At 56.1% G+C, this 19,082-nt stretch overlaps 1 protein-coding gene across 2 annotated transcripts in view; it reads left to right on the top strand.

The window, feature by feature from the left end:
* Window positions 1–15,835, top strand: part of ARHGAP22 (Rho GTPase activating protein 22) — a 152,952-nt gene extending 137,117 nt beyond the window's left edge. For both annotated transcript variants that reach the window (XM_011231961.3, XM_034662844.1), the window contains exons 5-10: window positions 4,988–5,195; window positions 7,784–7,916; window positions 8,773–8,846; window positions 9,480–9,601; window positions 11,471–12,377; window positions 15,282–15,835. In XM_011231961.3, coding sequence (XP_011230263.1) covers window positions 4,988–5,195; window positions 7,784–7,916; window positions 8,773–8,846; window positions 9,480–9,601; window positions 11,471–12,377; window positions 15,282–15,510 — 1,673 coding nt within the window. In that variant the 3' untranslated portion in view covers window positions 15,511–15,835. The remainder of the gene's footprint in view (window positions 1–4,987; window positions 5,196–7,783; window positions 7,917–8,772; window positions 8,847–9,479; window positions 9,602–11,470; window positions 12,378–15,281) is intronic.
* The last annotated feature ends 3,247 nt before the right edge of the window (window positions 15,836–19,082 follow it).

The raw sequence follows: 19,082 nt of genomic DNA, 5'->3' as shown, positions 1-19,082 counted from the left end.
TCCCCAAAATCGCCTCTATTTGGAAGCGCCCTGGGCCCCCTGGACTTCCCGTCCCTGGCTCCCCGCCCCGTCTAGGAGGGCGGGGTAAGTGGTGAGGAAGGGCTCATGGGCAGGCCCTGGCTGTGCTGAGGTTGAGGGGGGCCCTCAGAGATGGGGGCTGGCTCTGAAGCGGTTGCCCTCTCTCTGGCCCCGGTCTGCACCCCAGGGGGAGGTGTGGGCAGGGCCTGGGCTGCCTGCCATGTTGCATCTTCTCCTGGGTGGGGAGGAAGGAGGCCGCAGGGGGCGTTCCGCTGACTAGGCCCCAGTAGGATTTGCATGTCTCCGGCCCTAGGTGGCGCTGAGGCCGTCCACGACCTAGAGCAGGCCGAGGCACAAGTGCGGGGGATAGAAAGGTGCATGGACAGACGGACAGACAGAAGGATGGCGGATGTCCTGGGGACAGGAGGTGGGAGAGCAGGAGGGGCTTGAGCCTAGAGGAGGTTTGTGGATCTCTGGAGGGAGTTTTAGAATTCCTCTCCTGTGTCTCTTCCCTGACTGTGGCCTTCAGTGACCTGTGAGCCCAGGGTGGGGAGGTGAGTGCATGAACTCTGTCACTGTCACTCGGTGCCCCTTGACCTCTGCTCCCAGGCTAGCACTAGCTGGGAATGGCAGAGAGGGTGGCTCCCAGTGAGGACGCAGGCAGAGGGGAGCGTTCAGGGCTCACCTCTCACGGAGCAGGGGCATCTGAGCTGTTCCCAAGGGCTGATAGAAGATTTGCACAGACCGAAGAGGAGCTCCAGGCAGAGGTCTGTGCGTGGGCCGGGCAGCAGGAAAGCAGAGGCGTTTAGGGCACTCGAGGAGTGGGCAGAGCTGACAAGAAAGGGACGTGTGCATGAGTGGGGAGGGAGGCAGGCACTGAGGGTGCACTGCCAGGCTAGTCCCCTCCCCTTTTGGGGACCCTCTATTCGTGAGCAGTTCCCCCTGTATGTCCTTTGCCCGCTCATGTGAAGTCCTAGCAAATGCCTCAGGTCGTGACAGGCATGGTTTCCCATTTCTACCTCCTGTGAATCAGGACCCCCTCCTACTTCATCCTGACCGCAGCACCCCTGGGGGATGTCTGTGCCATGGAGGTCAAAGTAAAAGGGGGTGAATACCTGTCAGAGCCACATGAGTGGAGTTTGGGCTGGGTGTGAGGCAATAGGGCATGGTGAGGCCTGGGGAGAGGTGGCAGGCGATGGGCTATCATGGGCACAGATGCCGTTGGACGCTGCCAGTGTTGCTATTTGGGAATTCCAGCCTAGTGCCTCCAGATCTGTGGCTTTTTTTCAAAAGAAGCTGGAAATCCAGGTTTTTATATAAAATCCCATGATTTTTTTTTTAAGATTTTATTTATTTATTTGACAGAGAGACAGCCAGTGAGAGAGGGAACACAGGCAGGGAGAGTGGGAGAGAGAGAACCAGGCTCCCAGCGGAGGAGCCTGATGCGGTGCTCGATCCCAGGACTCTGGGATCACACCCTGAGCCGAAGGCAGACACCCAACGACTGCGCCACCCAGGCGCCCCTAACATCCTACGATTTTGAATAATATTAAGATGGTTCACACATCACACTAGCTGAACAAGCGCGTTTGGCCCCACGCGGCCCATTGTTGAGCATAGGTGATTGAGCCCTGAGTGAGGTGACAGGGAACAGTGGCTTTGTGTCCCTGGACCAGCCCAGGCAGCTCTCGGGCTGGACAGAGAGGCCAGGACGCTGTTAGTGGTGGGCCCTGGGGACGCCTCTTTCAGGCTCTTCAGAGCTGCCCCAGGCAGCCACCATGCCAGTCTCATGGCAGCCTCAGCCCCTGTGTTCGACGCTATTGACTGCCCATAAGGCCCCACCTGTGTGGGCAGGGCCACTGGGCTCTCCCCTCCGAGTCCCAGAAGGCTGACAGCTTTTCCTTTCGTGTCATATTGTAGTCCCTGCTTACCTCTGCCTGCTGCCCAGTGACCATGTCCTTGGGAACCACTGGGGAAGACCAGAGAAATAGGGGAAGCAGGACTGGTGGGTGGGTAGTATCCAGGTATCCAGGCACCAGTGTGGGTGGGGAGTAGCAGTGTGGCCTAGAACTTTCTCTAGGCCCAGAGCCAGCCTGCGTGGGTTTGAACCTTGACCCTGCCGGGCTGAGTGAATTTGGGCATGCTCTTAAAGTCGCCTGCCTCTCGGTTTGTCCATCTGAAGAATGGGGATGGTGCCGATAGTGATGATCACAGTAATAGGCCCTCAGTTGTCAGGCTGTGTGAGAACCGTATGCGCTGATGTCCGGAAAGTGCTTAGAGCAGCACCCAGCACCGTGAGCGCTACGTGTTTGCTGTGTCAGCACCCTGTCCTCATGCACACTCGTGCACGGACGTGCACACAAGTCCACTTGCATGCACACACTGCTTTCTAAAGCACTGATGGCATCACTGGGTGCACTTCACATGGGCACGTTTTCTAGAAGGGAGAAGTCTCACGCCCCAGATTGTGTGTGCTTTGTCCTTGGGTCAGGCAGGGGGAGAAGGAAACGACTGAGTCCTGCTCTATGCCAGGCACTGTATTAGGGACCGATGTCTCTTGTTTCAAACTAGCCGCCATGTGGGGGAGCTAAGTTGGTGCCGGAGTCCTGCCACTGCTCGGTGACAAGGGGAGATTGAACTCTGACCTCACTGGCTCACCATCTCGAGCTTGGTAGCCACATGCCTGGACAGAATGGAGCTCCGGCATCATGCCTCTGGCACACCCCAAAAGCCACCCTGTGGGGAAGGTCTCTGCATCGCACATGCATATGGAAGATGTTGGGCATTTGAAAGTCCTTGTAGAGCTTAGGGCTGCAAGAAGTGTTTCTCCTGTTACCCTCGCTGTGAGAGAGAGACAGAGCTTTATGGACCCCAGCTGCTTCCACTCTTTGCCTGGGCTGCCTGGAACCTCTCAGCCAGTTGTGTATTTAGTTGTCATAGGTCTTCTCAGTCTAGAGTTCCTCTGCTTCTTCCTCTCTCCTGCTGTTACTTGCTTTCTTGTCCTCTATTAAATGGTTTGGATCTCTTCCTGTTTTTTGTTCTTTGTTTTTGTTTTTGCAAATGTTATTGAAATGTAGCATACAAGAAAGTGTATAAATCACAACTGTACAGTTTAATGATTTTTCTCAAAGTGAACAGAGCTGGGTAAGCAGTGCCCAGGTCCAGAGTCAGCACTACCAGCTCCCCAGAAGCCCCTTGGATCCCGTCCAGTCACTGACCCGCGAGGGTAACCGTGTCCTGATCTGGTGTTGCACGTTACACAGATGGAATCATGCAGTGTGTACTCTAGGTCTGGATTCTGCTCAGTTTTGGGGTGTTTTTTTTTTTAATTTATTTGTTTGAGAGTGAGAGGGTGCATGCATGCATGCATGAAGGGAGGGGCAGGGGAGAAGCAGGAAGAGTCTGAAGCAGACACTGCACTGAGCTCAGAGCCTGACATGGGGCTCAGTCCCATGACCCTGAGATCAAGACCCGAGCCGAAATAGTCGGACCCTTAACTGACTGCGCCAGCCAGGCACCCTTTTTTTTTTTAACTTTTAAAAATTGTTGGTAAAACAGAACTCAGATAATATTTACCATGTTAGCCATTTTTAAGTGTACAACTCAGAGGCATTAAGTATATTTGCAGTATTAGCAAATGTCACATCATCAGGCTCCAGAGCTCCGTCTTGTAAAACTGAAACTCCATCCCCATTAGACAGTAGCTCTCCATCCCGCCATCCTCCAGCCCCCGGCCACCACCATTCTCCTTTCTGTCTGTAGGAATTTGTTATTCTTAAGTCCTTCACAGAAGTGAAATCCTACAGTATTTGTCATTTTGTGGCTGGTTTATTTCACTGACATAATGTCCTTGAGATTCAGCTACATTGTATGTAGTGTCTCAGAGTTTCCTTTTTAAGGCTGAATGATACTCCATTGTATGTATGTACCACACTTTATCCATTTATCTGTGGATGGACACTTGGGTTGTTTCTACCTTTGGTTTTTGTTTTGTTTTGCTTTGCTTTTTTTAAGCAAGGTCTGTGCCCAACATGGGGCTTTGAACTCATGACCCTGAGATCAAGAGCACTGTGCCAGCTGAGCCAGCCAGGTGCTCCCTGCCTTTTGAGCTGTGAATACTATACGACGACCATGGATGTACTAATGTCTGTTCAAGTCTTTGCTTTTGATTCCTTTGGTTATTTACCCGGACGTGGAATTGCTGGGTCGTGTGGTGATTCTCCTGTTTTCCGTAGTGACTGCACCGTTTTCATTCCCTTCAACAGCCCACAATGGTTCCAGTCTCTCCACATCCTCGCCAACACTTGCTGCTTTCTGGGGGTTTTGTTTGTTTGTTTGTTTGTTTGATGGGCTGCGAGGTGGTACCTCACTGTGGCATGACTTGCATTTCCCTAAGGATCAGTGGTGCTGAGCCATGAGTATGTTTTCACATCAGTGTGTCATCTGTCTCGTGTGAGCTGTTCACCATCTGTTCTTTTCACCGTCTGGTTCTGCACAGTATGAGTAGACAGTGACATACTTGCTCATTCTGCTTACGGGCATTAGGTGGTCCCCCATCTGGAGGGATTGCAAAGAGTGCCGCTAAGAACACTCTAGGGTGCATCTTTTGGGGGCCGTAGTCCTGGGTTTTTAAATGTAAGCCACTCCTGTTTGGAGGGTAGTGTTGCATAAATAAACCAATCAATAAAATGCACAATGCCTGTCCCGAGGGCCCTTTAAAGGTTCCTCTGACTTAGACAAATTCTGTAGCACTGGACAGGCCTCTGCCTGCTCTGCCCTCCTGCTCCCTGTCCCAGGTGGCCCAGGGTCCAGCTGTCTGGTGTGTGCCCTCCCAGATTCGGATTTGCTCCCCTCAGGAAAGAGCCCCTTTTGCCCTGACTGTGCCTCCTGCCCCCCATTGTCCCAAGCACCCTTCCCCCACTGCTGAGCTGGATAGCTGAGGGTGTGACCAGCCCCTCTCTGTGCTCAGGGATCTTTGGGCAGCGCCTGGAAGACACAGTCCATCATGAGCGGAAGTATGGCCCCCGGCTGGCCCCCCTGCTGGTGGAGCAGTGTGTGGACTTCATCCGGGAGCGTGGGCTCACCGAGGAGGGGCTCTTCCGCATGCCCGGCCAGGCCAACCTGGTGAGGGACCTGCAGGATTCCTTCGACTGTGGGGAGAAGCCACTGTTTGACAGGTGAGCTCCTGGGGGAGAGCAGCAGAGATGGGATCACCTGTCCATTCCCCGCAGCAGGGGCTCCTCCCAGGACACAAGCTCCAGGGCGCAGAGGTGGGCTGGCATCCACGAAGCCTGGCAGCACCAGGGTGGGTGGCATGGCTCCTCACAGCGGCACATGTGCTCAATTAGTACCACCCTCGCCACTATCCCCAAGGGCACAAAATCACTGCCGCAGCCCCGGGCCCCCTCTCAGGGAGGGATCCTTCCGCAGACGAGGTGCACGCATGTCTGTGCAGGCTGTCTCCCTGGTAGGTGCCTGCAGACCCACCCCAGGCAGGGGAAAGGAGGGCCTCTGCGGGTTCCATTTGGGACTCTAGGCCTCCTGCAGGGCCTCCTTCTCGGCTCTGCTTCCTTGGGGTGACCCAGCCCAGGCCCCTTCAGTGGCAAGATGGAGCCCCCCATTCTCTCAGGTATCAGGGTGGGGAGCCAGTGTCTGTCCTAACCCATCACTGGGGCTTCGTGAGTCCAGGGCTGCACTGTGTGTGGAGAGTCACCTTCACTGAAGAGCCCAAGGAACAGAAGCGTTATCCAGCAGGCAGAGAAACTAAGGCTCTCAGGTTAGCCACCTCTCTCCAAGCCGCACCTACAGTAAGGGCAGAAGCTGATTTGGACCTGCGGGCTGCCCTCCCTGCCTGCGCACCCAGCCCCCTTCCACCACAAGCTGTGAGCCTGATCCTGGGGGAGGGAGCGGGACTGGTGACAGCACCTGCCCTAGGCTGGTGGGCCCCCACAGAGCTGTGGGCTGCAGAACGTTCTCCTTGGGTGCTGGGGTAGGGTGCCTGGATTCAGGGCAGGTGTGTGTAGGAGCGGAGCGTGGTGAGGGGGGTTCAAGAAGTACCAAGAAAAAGCCTTAAGCCACTGTTTAAAGGGAGAGGCTCTGCCATGAGTAGGGAAGGAAGGAGAGGAAGGGGAAGTGTGTTTCTAAGCAGGGAGGAAAGAAGGCAAGGCGGTCGGTGCTGGACTAGGCTCCCTAAACCAGGGTGGGGCAGAGGATCTGGAAAGGACTGGCTGCAGGGACCTGTGGGGCAGGGGGCTGTGAACTGGGGCTGCTGCACTGGCTGAGGGCCTGGCCTCCCAGGCCCCCTGAGCACTGAAAGCTGAGGGCCTGGAGGAGGAGGCAGGGTGGAGCTCCAGCCAGCGAGGCTGGCAGAACAGAAGCGTGGAAGGGCTGCTCTGAGTCCATTGCTCAGGACAGAAAACCTTTCACCTCCCCCACCAAGGGGAAACCTATCAGTAGACCCTTGGCCACACTCCTGTGCTTTTACTGTCCGGATCTTCCTCGGAAAAGCCTGCAGATCTTCCCTGCTTCCTGCCCCTCGCCCCAGCCTCCTGGGGCTCTAGCTCCTGCAGTGGCCAGCACTGAACCCGCAGGGCTGGGGGAGAGGGGGCACTGGGCTCAAGCCTGGGCTCCCCAGAGGCTGTGAGCACCCAGAAAGTGGGGCGTGTTGGCAAAGGAGGTGAGGGGGCCTAGGAGAAGGCAGTGGAGGCATAGAGCAGCAGCATGCCTGGCTAGAGAAAGTAAGTGGGAGCAGAGACAGGGACTGCGTGGCCAGACCAGACTGAGAGCCACTAGGCCTGAGGTATGTGGGTCTGAAGCATATATGGGTATATAGATCCCCAGAATCCAAAATGCCATAGCCAGAAGGGACCCAAAAGGCTTAACTCAGTGAGACCAGCCGTGGACAGCCGGGGCCAGGTGGCACCTTAATGGCACAGCCACATTCTCTCGGCCCCAGGCTCATCTTTCCTGAGTGTGTGCCATGAGGAAGATACAGGCTCAGGGTTTAAATCCAGGGCCCTNTGGTGACTAACATAATAAAAAAAATCATTAAAATAAAAAAATAAATAAAAATAAATCCAGGGCCCTAGAAAAGCAGATGAAATACCTAAGGCCCAGGCCCATCCAGGAAGACAAGCTTAGAAGAGGTGCCAAGACCACAGACCAGGACCTGAACCCAGAGGCCAATAGGCCAAGGGTTGCTGCCCTCCTTTGGGGGCAAACCAGCCTGGGAAGCTCCAAGCTGGGGTGCAGGAGACTGAGGCTTCCGAGTGGACAGGCAGGGCACTGGGGTGTTGAAAACAGTGTGATGAACGTAGAAGCCCAGGCTTCTATAATGTGAATAGGAACCTCGAGGCCGAGGGAAAGGGCCTGACCTCTGACCTGCCTGGCCCCTAATGGCCAGTGCCCAGGGATGCCTGCTCTTTCCAGGAGCTCAGCAGGCCAGCATGGCAGGTAGCTTTGACGTGGCCCCACCCCTTCTGTTGGTGAGCCAGTCTGGGGGTGGGGGGAGCAAGCTCGGTCTCCCCATCAGGCACCCCCTCTGGGAGCAGAGCTGTTCTCACGTTGCCCTCCAGAGGACCCCAGGGTGACCACCAGGCCAGCAGAAGGGGACCCTTCACTCTCCAGTTCCTTGGCTAACTGTGCACACGTGAGCACACATGTGGATGTGAGAGTAGAGGCTGCCCCTGGGGGAGTGGCCCAAGGTGCTGGCCACTTCTGGGGTTCCCTGGTGTCCCAGGCCTCATGCATGTCCCCCTGCCCACAGCACAACAGACGTGCACACGGTGGCCTCCCTGTTGAAGCTCTACCTGCGGGAGCTCCCTGAGCCCGTGGTCCCCTTCGCCAGGTATGAGGACTTCCTCAGCTGTGCCCAGCTGCTCACCAAGGACGAGGGGGAGGTTAGTGGCTCCTGGGGACCCATCCTGGGAGGCGGGCCTGCTGGGAGGCGGGTGTTTGGAGCGCGGCACAGACAGACGTTTGGTGACTTTTGTGGCCAATAGATCGTGGCCTCCAGCCTGCTCTGTAAGGTGGGAGGCCTTGAATCTCCTGCTCTGCGAAGGGGGCCCCGAGCGCCCTGCTCTGTGCACGCCGGTGAGGGGTGGCTGGAGCGCCCCGTCTGTGTAGGGTCCTCTTTGTGTGCAGGCCTCAGTCTCCGGGAGGGGCAGCGACCTCCTAATGCAGGCCGAGTTCCAGTCATGGTTCTGGGTGCCTGGGGCCCAGGTGTGGGCCCCCACACGGTAGGGACTCCTGCTATGCTACCCAGGCCAGCCACAGGGTTCAGAAACCACCAGACCTTTCATCTGTTTATATCCTGCCTCCTAACAAAAGAATTTGAGATGGCTTCCAGGACAGAGGGCTCCCACACCTACCCTCCCCGTCTGCTGCAGTGCCTGCCTGCAGCCCTAAGCTGGCTTTGGGTGGGGAAGGACTATTTGCCGACCTCCTGGCCCTGTGGGAGATGAGGAGTCTTTACCTGGCAAATACTTGTGCCTCCGTAAGTGTGCTGAGCCGTGGCCCTGACGTTCCTCCTTAGCCCTGCAGAGGCATACCCTTCACACCAGTTCCCCAAAAGTAGGTCTTCCCCAAGGCTGGCTTCGCCATTCCTCAGAGGGAGATGGAGGTGGTGGTACCTTCTGGGACCTGGCTGGAGGTCTGGACTCCGATTCCTGCCCCCCTCCCAACCCTCCCTCCAGCAGAAGGACCTGGAATCTCACTGCTGGCCTTTGAAATGCTGTTTTTTCTTTCAATCCCAAGGGGACTCTGGAGTTGGCTAAACAAGTGAGCAGCCTTCCCCTGGCCAATTACAACCTGCTCAGATATATCTGCAAGTAAGTGACGAGGGGCAGGGAGCTTCCCATCCCTGTGCCCTGGCTCAGCTCCCTTCACAGAGGGGGCCTCGGGCATTCTCCACCCCACACTCCTCCCCACGTGTTGATGGAGCCAGCAAGGGGCATAAAAGAACACAGCCCCTGTGATCATGGACCTTACGGTCCCCGTGGGAACTGACAGTGGTACATAGTCCCCGGTGACACATGCTGTGACCCTTCAGCCTTCTCTGGGTGCTTCTTGCTGTCCCCTCCCCTAAGGGTCTGCCTCCCGAGCACAGTGGCCTCAACCCAGGTGCTTGGACTCCGAGGGCAGGCAGGGTGGCCCTCACTTAGCCCCACGCCTGAGGGGTCTGGGCCTTCTTGGGCATCTGCCCCCTCTGCAGGCGGGAGAGTCGTGTGTCCTGCTTCCACACTGACAACGGGCCCTTGTCCCGCCGGCCTCAGCTTCTGATGGCTGGCTCCTACCCTTCAGAGGGGAAGCTCTGCCTTCTTCTGAGTTTGGCAGGGGCAGCTGGCTCTGCCCAGCAGCCGCGGACATGCATGGACACGGCTGGGCATGGAGGCCAGGCAGCTCCCAGCAGATCTGGCATCAGCTTTTGCTTTTCCGCCAGCTGCTTCTTCCTTACTGTACAGGTTTCTGGATGAAGTTCAGTCTCACTCAAATGTCAACAAGATGAGTGTCCAGAACCTGGCAACCGTTTTTGGACCCAACATACTTCGGCCACAGATAGAAGACCCAGTAACCATCATGGAAGGTAATGGTGGAGGTGTGCATGGCGGTGCTGGGGGCTGCCCAGGTCTGGTCTCCCCTTGGTCCCAGGCGCATCTTCAGAAGCATTGCTCTGCATCAGTCCAGCCCAGGGCCAGGCTGGTGGGAGGGGGCTGTGTTCCGGGGGACCTGGCAGGGGTCTCCAGACCACCTCCCTTCCCCCTCCCTGACCCCATGGGGCCCAGCTATAAAAGGAAAAGGAACTTTGCCCTGTGGATGGGGTCTTTGGGAGCAATTAGAATGGCAGGAGAGGCTGGGGGATGGAAGAGGTCAGTGTCCTTGCCCTTGAATACACACTGATGTTTTTGCTTTCCTTAAGTAAATGTTATTAAGTAATTGTCACAGGCTCCTGGATGTCAGAGACGTACCCTGGGGAGTAAATAATGATTAAAAAATAGCAATAGCAGCTGCCTGCGGCCTCTAGGAGCGCCTGCTTGTATCACATTGTCAGCTTCACAAGCTCATGCTGTGGTTATTGCACGATTTTACGGATGGGGAAACTGAGGAGAGGCAAGGTGACTGTCAGCCAGGTTTACCAAAGGGCACGGGTACAGGCTGGTCCAGAAGCTAGAGCCCATGCTCGGAGGCCCGTGGAAGACTGTCCCAGAGGGGTTAGCGTGGGAGTCCCGCGGCCCACGGTCAGGAGCCCCACAGCCGTCCCGGCTGAGGTGTGTAGAGGCTGGCGAGGACTCACCCAGCACAGAGCCAGCTGGAGCTGCTGCCCCTGGCCCCAGGCGAGCTGAGGCTGGAGTTGCCATTCCTTGCTGAGCATGACCTGGGAGAGATGGGAGTGTGGGGGAGGGCCGTGGAGCTCTGTGTCCCCTCAAGCCTGGGGTGTAGCTCTTGGGGAGGCACTCTTGCTCAGAGCCCCCCTCGGCCTGCCTAGCTTGGTCGCCCATCCTAGGCCCCCCAGGTTCTCAGCCTGCTAGGCTGAACAAATGCCCAGAAGCAAACACTGAGTTCCTGCTTCACCCAGTTTTCTGGCTAAGGGTTCCTAATTTTTTCCAGGATTCTTAGTTACCTCTATCAGGAGGGACCACCCACCCACCCCTCCTTCTTTATCACCTAGAAACCTTCCCAGTCTCTGGTCTTTGGTGGAGGGTAACAGGAGGGAACAAGGCATGAGGATAGGTACCATGGTCTGTCCCATTGTGCTGAGCCTCAACTCCCAGTGGCAGGAACCACAGGCACCACGGGCTGCATCTCAGGGGCCGTGGCCTGGAGAAGAGGTATAGTGTCTGTCCTTGTGTGTGTGTGTTTGTGTGTATGAGAGAGGGAGAGAGAGCGTAGGGTGGGGGGAAGGCAGGTTGTGCATGTTGGGGGCTGTGTACATTCATGTGTTGTGACTGTGTGTATGTGGGATCGTGTGTATGTGTGTATCTACTTGCACCTGTAAGACATCTCTGTCCCTGACCCAGAGCCTTGTGCCCCGCAGAATGTGGACAGTCAGGCACAGCCCTCGTTGGCAGTACAAGGGAGTGACGTGGGGCAGCTGAGAAGGCTGTGATGTCTAGGTCCCGGTTTCCGGTGCCAGCCTGCCACTGGCTCACCCTGCAGCCTCCATGGGCATAGTGCCTGCTTCTTCCCCACACCCAGTGGGACGGAGTGGGCCGGAGGCACAGTGCCCCCTCTGTGTTCACGGAAGGGGGTTCCCAGGCGGGACTCCTGTCTGTGCTACATTTGGAGGCTGTGGTGGCTGTCCTTTCCTGTGGAAGGGCAGATGGCAAGCTTTGCTGAGTCCTCTCTTGAGGGGCGGCGTGGTTCCAGACTGCAGGCACCCTGGGTTGGGTCTGGTCTAGAGAGCCTGGACTGGAGACATCCACAGCCAGGCTTTCTCACTCTCTCTTCCTGGCAGGCACTTCTCTGGTCCAGCACCTGATGGCCGTCCTGATCCGCAAACACAGCCAGCTCTTCACTCCGAGGGCTGAGGAAGTGCCGAGCTCCCCATGTGGGGGCCCACTGTGCACAGTGGGGTGGGGCTCCGAGGAGATCCCGAGGGACGGCCAGCCGGAACCCAGCAGCCCCAGCAGCCCTGGTCTGCCATCACACAGGACCTCGTCTCTGGATGGGGCCACTGTGGCAGCACTGTCTAGAACCTCCCCCACGGGCCTGGGCAGCCAAGGCAGCCCTGCCGCCACCAGCCCTGGGAAGAAAGTGCAGATGCTGCCCAACTGGAAGTCTTCCTTCTGGCAGTCAGGGTCTCGTTCTTGGAGCCCGAAGGTGGGCAGCCTCTCCCTGGAAGTGCCCATCATCTCCTCCGGAGGGAACTGGCTCATGAACGGGCTGTCCTCCCTGCGCGGCCACCGCCGGCCCTCCTCGGGAGAACGGCTCAAGGACTCAGGCTCTTCGCAGAGACTCTCCACTTACGACAATGTGCCCCCGCCCAGCGGCCTCTTTCCCAGCACCCCCAGTGTGGCTAGCACAGCGTGGTCCGGGGCCTCCTCTTACGAGGCATCGGCCAGAGGCTCAGTCAGCAGCTGCACGGCCTGCCGGGCCAGTGACTCGTCTGCCTGCAGCTCCCTGCACACTGAGGGGGCCCTCGAGCCTTCCCCTTTCCCCAGTAGCAGCGAGGACTGCAGATCCCCGGACCTGGGCCGTGGCCTGGACGAGGTGGGCACTTGCATCAGCAGCAGCGAGCCCAGCGATCCAGGCAGCCCCACCCAGGACTATGCCCGCTGCTCCGAGGCTCTCCAGGACCTGGTCACGGAGCTCAGGGCGGAGCTGTGCCGGCAGAGGACTGAGTACGAGACCAGTATAAAAAGGTAAAGGACTGCAGCCATGGGGTGAGTGCGAGGCTGGCACCCCTGGGGCTGGGCAGAGCCCTTGCGGCCAGCAGCTCACAGGACACCACTGGCCCTGGGTAGTCGGCCTCTGGTCATGGCCTCTGGCTCTGAAAGAAAGCCTCTCTGAGGCCGCGGCTCAGAGCAGCCAGCTCCCGGAAGCCACTTTTCTGAGAGCGTGCCCCAGGACAGGGCTGGGAATGGAGGGATGGGGTCCTGTCTGGAAAGGCTCAGGAGCTGCAGAGCCTGAGGTGTGGTCAGAGCTCCATAAAGGCCTGCTGAATGAGGGAGTGCATCCGAACCGCAGCTGGAGCTGCTCAGAGCACCTTTAATGGAGGGGCTCAGCATGGGGGTCCCTGTGTATGCATAGACCCAAGGAAGTGCCCACATGCCATGCAGGCCCTAGGCCAACCCGGCTGGCTGACCATGGTTGGGCCTGCTACGGAATGAGGACTCCTTCCAGGATTGTAATCCAGTTTCCTATGGGGAGGGAGCTGGCTGTGCTGAGCCTAGCCTCCTACCTTCCCTGGTCACAGAAGGAGGCCTTGAGCCATATTCTGAGCCTTCCAAGTTTGCTCACAGATGGTCCCAGTTGGATCCCTCCAGCCTCCCTGGGAAGAGGGTGTTTTCCAGCTCTGAGGCACCAGGTTCTCCATCCAAGGTCACCAGCAGAGCCTGCACTGGCCCATGTGCGGTGCTTCTACCAGCGTCTCAGGCTTCTTAGCCCTTGGCCCCAGTTTTCTGACCTATAAATCCGGTCCCGCCCTGGTCTATAGGGTCCGAGCACAAGAAAGAATGGAGCCCCATACAGCAGGTATTCCGGGACTACATCGGCACATAGGAGTCAGTCAGCGCTGGGTCTGGTCTGGAGGCTGGGGGAAACCAGCTTTCCACCCTGCCTCCCAGGACTCAGAACCCTTCCCCTGTGCCCATTCCTGTATTCCCAAGAGAGAATTCAGTGAGTGTCTATGATGTGTAGACACTGTACGAGATGCTGGGGACACAGCCAAGACCAAAACTGATCACAACCTCTGCCCTCATTCTTATTTGGTGGTGTTTGGGGGTTGGAGGCGGAGAGAGACCGTAAACAAGACAGATTTTAAAAATCTATGGCATGTTAGGAGGTTAGATAAAGGAGGAGAACAAAGCAGGGTGAAGCGAAGGGGAGCATGGTGTGGTGGGGAGAGGGGTGGAAGGCCGTGCTGGGACAGAGGGAAGGCTAGGTGCAGAAGCCCAGGGGCTGTGGTGGAAGAGGCAGGTGGAGTAAGTGTGGGGACGAGGGGAGTGTGAGAGAGGGGGTGGAGGGCAGAGTGTGGGGCTCCGGGCTAGACATACGGGTAGCATGGACCTAAGGGGCAGCGGCTGAGATAGAAGAGCCAGATTCCGAACACGTTTGGACGGTTTTGCTAATGGTCAGATGCGGGGTGAAAGAAAACTGACTTAGGGCACAACCTTTTTTGTTTTGGTGGGGTAAGTGGAAGAGGGTGTTCGCTGAGTGGGACAGCAGGACTGCAGAAGTGGTTTGGAGAGGAAGGGTCAGGAGCCACCTGCGGGCTGTTAGGGTGCAATGCTTATGAAGTTTCTGAGTGGAGTTGAGGGAGATAGAGGTGGAGGGCCGTCAGCATGGAGATGAGGCTTTGGCTCTGGAGACCGGATGAGGTCACACAAAGAACCACATAGAGACAAGACAGGAGGCCCAGGCCCGAGCTTGAGAACACCAGGGCAGAGAGGAAGAACGAGCAAAGAGGGCGTGGAGCCAGAGAAGCAGCAATGAGGGGTCTGTGGGGTCCTGCTGCCACCACCTTGGGGGTTCCTCTGTCTCACAGCATGTCCCGTGCTCCCCAGATGGAGGGCTGGGGCACAGGCAGCTTTCCTGCCTTCTTCATGCTGTGTTCAGTGACTGAGGGTGGAGGCCTGGGCCTCACCCTGGACGGGTGGGGAGTGGACACTTACTCCAGTACAGGTTACGCCACGTAGCAGGTGTGGTGCTGTGCACTGAGCGTGGTGGTCTTGGTCCATCATAGCTGTAGCTCTTGGGGGAAGGACTGGCCCCTGCATTTTTTCAGAAAGCACACCAGGACTCAGAGAAGTTTGTGTTGCTTCATGAAGAGCCGGGCTGGGGCTCAAACACCAGTGTTGGTTCCCGGGGGCTGGGCTCAGCATGCCCCAAAGGCCCTACAGGAGGTAGTCCTCTGGTCAAAGAGACGGATGTACCGGCCTTTGTAGTGTGGTGTCAGCCTGCAGAGAAGCAGGTCTGTGGTGGCCTAAGGAACACTAATGTGGCCTCCTGGGGAGGATCCAGAGAAGTGTCACTGAGGGTGAGACACTTGAGCTGGGGTATGAAGGACAAGGAGTAGTGGCGGGGACAACCCGAACGGGGTTTCCCCTGCATCGCAGTGTCTGGCTGGGGTCTGGGGGGGCCATGGGAGGTGAGGCAGCCAGAGGGAAGCCAGAGTACAAGGGGCTTCACAGACAAGCAAAGGCGAGGGGACAGTTTCCTACTTCCCTCTCCATTTGGGGACCAGTCCTGCTTTCTGCCAGCTGGCAATCCATTCCTCAGCAGTTGGCTGGGCTGGAGGGCAAGTGGACTTTATATAGTGAGGACTCAGGGAGGCTCCCAGCCTCGAGTGCCAAAGGGCTAAATGCTCCCGCTGGCACTTCTGGATCACAGGCCGAGGGGAGGTCTCCTGGGGGTGAGGGCCCAGGCCTTGCGAGGAGCTGCTGAGGCCTGTGGGGCCTGTCCCAGGGCCAGGTCTGAGCCTGCACGCGTCCTTCCCCTCCGTGGGCCGCCTGACCAGCTCCTTTGGAAGGAGTGCACGCAGGCACACGTTTGCCAAACCCAGCCAGCCAAAGGCTAAAACACTGTCTTTCTTCTTGATTTTAAAGACTCGAAGAAAGTAGTGCCAACCTGAGGAAACAAATGTCATGGCTAGAAGAAGAACTGGACCAGGAAAAGAAAAAGTACACAATGCTGGAAATAAAGCTGAGGAACTCAGAGCGGGCACGGGAAGATGCGGAGAAGAGGAACCAGCTGCTGCAGAAGGAAATGGAGGAGTTTTTTTCAACCTTGGGAAGCCTGACTGTAGGGACAAGAGGTGACAAAGCCCCAAAGTGAAGGAGTGGAAAGAGCTCCCGTCTGCAGCGGTGCTCGCCGCCTCTGAGCAGAGCTGGCCGCCGGCCTCGTGAGCAGCCGCAGGGCTTCAGCGGCGCCGGGAGCTCTGCAGCCAGCTGGAGGGAGGAGTCCTGACACCCCCAGGGGGGACTGTGGGGAGCCCAAACCCCACGTGGGATCTGGACGCTCCTCCGACCATGCAGGGCCTGGCAGGTGTCAGAGGGGGCAGTCCCATGACCACCAAAACAGATGGTACCTGGGATCTGAGTAGCCCACTGGGCTTTTTTGCATTCTTTATTAAATTTGCTGCCATAGCATGATGTCTGCATGCCTGACTCCTTCTTCATGGTCATGTAGAATGGGGGTTACCAAGTTGTTGGCAGGGCTGGAAGTCCCCCCGGGTGTTCCATGGGTGGAATGGCCTGGGCTTCAGAAGTGGGTTGTGAACCTCCCTGAGAAACCCAGTGTCGTCACAGGCACTGAAGCTAGATTTATACAGATCCATGATTTGCTCCATGTTCCCTGTGCCCACGGCAAGACGATTTTCCTCAGTCCTTCCTTCCCCTTCTGAGCCAGCTGGGCCTCCGCAGCTGGCATCTGGCCTGGAATTCCTCTCAAGCCTTCCACCATAACCTGCTTGCCTTTGCTTGGCCCCAGATCTGCTCCAGGGCCAGAGCCTCTGAGTCAGAGCTCAGCATGGGCCCTCTACACCTCACTTCTACACCCGGGTGTGTGCGGGGCATGTGTTTGAAGGAAAAGAGAGCCACAGTGATGGGAAGGGCCCATTCTCGGTCCTGCAGGTGCCCCTCAGGCTGTGTGCCCTGCTTCCCTGCGGACTCCCCCTGAGCTCGTGCTAGTCCCTCTCCCTTCTCTGCCCATTTTACCTTCTTTCTGCAGCTCATCCTCAGACTTCAAGGCCCCATCAGGGCAGAGCTTTCATGAGGGTGTTTACCTAGCCACCGCCACACAGGGCAGACCTGGGCCAGGGCTCCTAGGGTTGGGACTTAGGGAGACACAAAAGAGTGGCCTCTGACTGGGGAGGACTTGCTCCTGCTCACAGTGTCCTTACGTATCACCTCTTGCTATCCCAAGCACCGAAGTGCCCCAATTTCTGATCACTATCTCTGGCAAAGTCCCTCCGGCCCAACCACCCACCTACCTAGAGTCAGGTATAAACTACTGCACTGATGCTTTAAGTGCCAGGGTCTTGGTGCTCCCAAGACGAGCTGGCATCATACCACGAGGTAGAAGCCCACAGGCCCCAGTTGGCTGGTAACTCCCACGGTGGTGAGGCAGGCTGACCACAGGCCTTCTGCGGGGCCACCCATAGTCTCACCAGGAAGCCAGTTGCCTGCCAAGTGTACCCAGCAGCATCAGCAGTCGAGAGTGAGTCCCTTTGAACTCTTGGGGGAGGGGGTCAGTGGAGAGCAACGCCTGGATCTACGCAGGCGATCTATAGCAGGTGACCTGGGTGACCAGCTTCCCCAGAAGGTAAAATATTGCTCTTCCCTCTATTCAAGGAGAAAGAGAAAAGAAATTGAAGTGACTGATTCCTCAACAAGATAGGAATTGGCTCTAGGCTCAGAGGAGAAACTGAGGCTAGGAGAAGATAGGTGGGAACACCAGTGTATTCTTATGGTCCTGGGCTCCCTTACCACAGTCCTGGAATTCTGCCAACATTGACTTGGAAAGACGATGCCACCAGGCTATCAAAGGAGCAGGAAAGACAAAAGGGGTTTCACATGATGAAAAGGAAGGTTGTCTGTCTTTTCCTAGCCATTCATATTGGCAAAGGCTCAGCTTCCAGACAAGTCCTGGCCAAAACCAGCTCATGAACCCCATCTGCCACCTGCTGGCAAAATTAGGATCTGCAAATGCAATTTTTCTCCGAAAATCAGCAATATTCAGTAGACGTTCTGTCGCCCAGTTTCCAATTAACCAGCACTTTCCATTCCATCTGCAAAACATACGGACTTCTGCCTGTAAAGCACGCTCAGGACCAGGGCCGACGGGCTTTGGCCTAGCACCCTGTCCCTATCCACTCAGGTTCTCCCCAACTGAGTTACAGTTCAACAACCTATTCTCAAACTGTGGATTCGAGTTGTACCTATTAGTGTAATGACATCATTTCATATTAAGTAAACCAATGAATTATGAATATGAAAACATAAAAAATTAATGTTTTGAAGACCTTGGATTTTTCGGAATGCTTTTGAAAAGAGCAAAGATAAGTTGCTAAAAAAAAATTGTCAAATTGTGGATAAATCAACCATGCAACAGTGGAAAACTGGCAAAAATCTAGGATTCTGCTCTCAGATTACTTCAAAAGTGTTTTAAAATTTGTGTCTGGGGGCGCCTGGGTGGCACAGCGGTTAAGCGTCTGCCTTCGGCTCAGGGCGTGATCCCGGCGTTATGGGATCGAGCCCCACATCAGGCTCCTCTGCTATGAGCCTGCTTCTTCCTCTCCCACTCCCCCTGCTTGTGTTCCCCTCTCTCGCTGGCTGTCTCTATCTCTGTCGAATAAATAAATAAAATCTTTAAAAAAAAAATAAAATAAAATAAAATTTGTGTCTGACTTTAAAGCAAAAATTGGAAATGATAAGACTCATATACTAAAAAACAAAAGGAATTGGATTAATAAAAACTGACAAATATCCTTTTTTTTTAAGAGTACAGTTTTTAGGGTATGTGTGTGTGCAAGAGAGAGAGAGATTCCCTGTTTTACCTGGCTGTTGAATAATGGACCAGGCATGACCGCCGTATACTCCACACTGTAAAAGGGCTTCGGAGTGGAGTCCACGTATCCACGTTCCCAGGCCTGTGGGCAGTAAATGGAGTCAGTAACAGTAACAACGTTTCTCGGATTCCCCCTCTTTTGATGCAGGGCCCCAGCCCCCTGGAGGGTTCTTCCAATATCCTATGTGGTTCTGTCACAAAGGGACAGTCTCTCATTTATATGAACCCACAGCTAAGTAGGTATGACAGTGCTGCTGCCCTCTTATACCCTTGTCTCCACAAGAAGCCCCCACCTTGGCCAGGAATCGCTGCCCCTTCCTACCAAGCCCATTGCTACTACTTCCATGCTCCACCAAGCCCCGTGACAGGTGGACCTATGAGATGCCAAAATTACATGGTGGTTGGTGAGGAAGGAGAGATACAGCCACAGAAAGCTTTTTGGCGTAGAGCAAAGAGCTTGGGCCGGTTCTGCGCAGTTAGAAGACCCGAGGGAAGTTAAGCTCTGTGGGTCTCTGTTGCCTCGTGTCTAAAAACGAGGATAACCTCAGAGAGTCATTGCTGCACCAGCAGGTCTAAGCGCCTCGCATGTGATTAGGCGACGTTATTTTCTGCACTTCAGAGCTGAGTACTTTGGAAGTTAAGGACCTGGACCACAGCCATACACAAGTCAGTGAAGGAGGCAGGCCTCCATCCCAGGGAGTATTAAGAGCCTGTATTCTTTTTTTTATCTTTTATTTTATTTATTTATTTATTTTTAAAGATTTTATTTATTTATTTGACAGAGATAGAGACAGCCAGCGAGAGAGGGAACACAAGCAGGGGGAGTGGGAGAGGAAGAA

Source organism: Ailuropoda melanoleuca, chromosome 6, assembly GCF_002007445.2.
Source record: "Ailuropoda melanoleuca isolate Jingjing chromosome 6, ASM200744v2, whole genome shotgun sequence".
Classification (NCBI taxonomy): Eukaryota; Metazoa; Chordata; class Mammalia; order Carnivora; family Ursidae; genus Ailuropoda; species Ailuropoda melanoleuca.
This window is presented reverse-complemented; position numbering and strand designations above follow the sequence as displayed.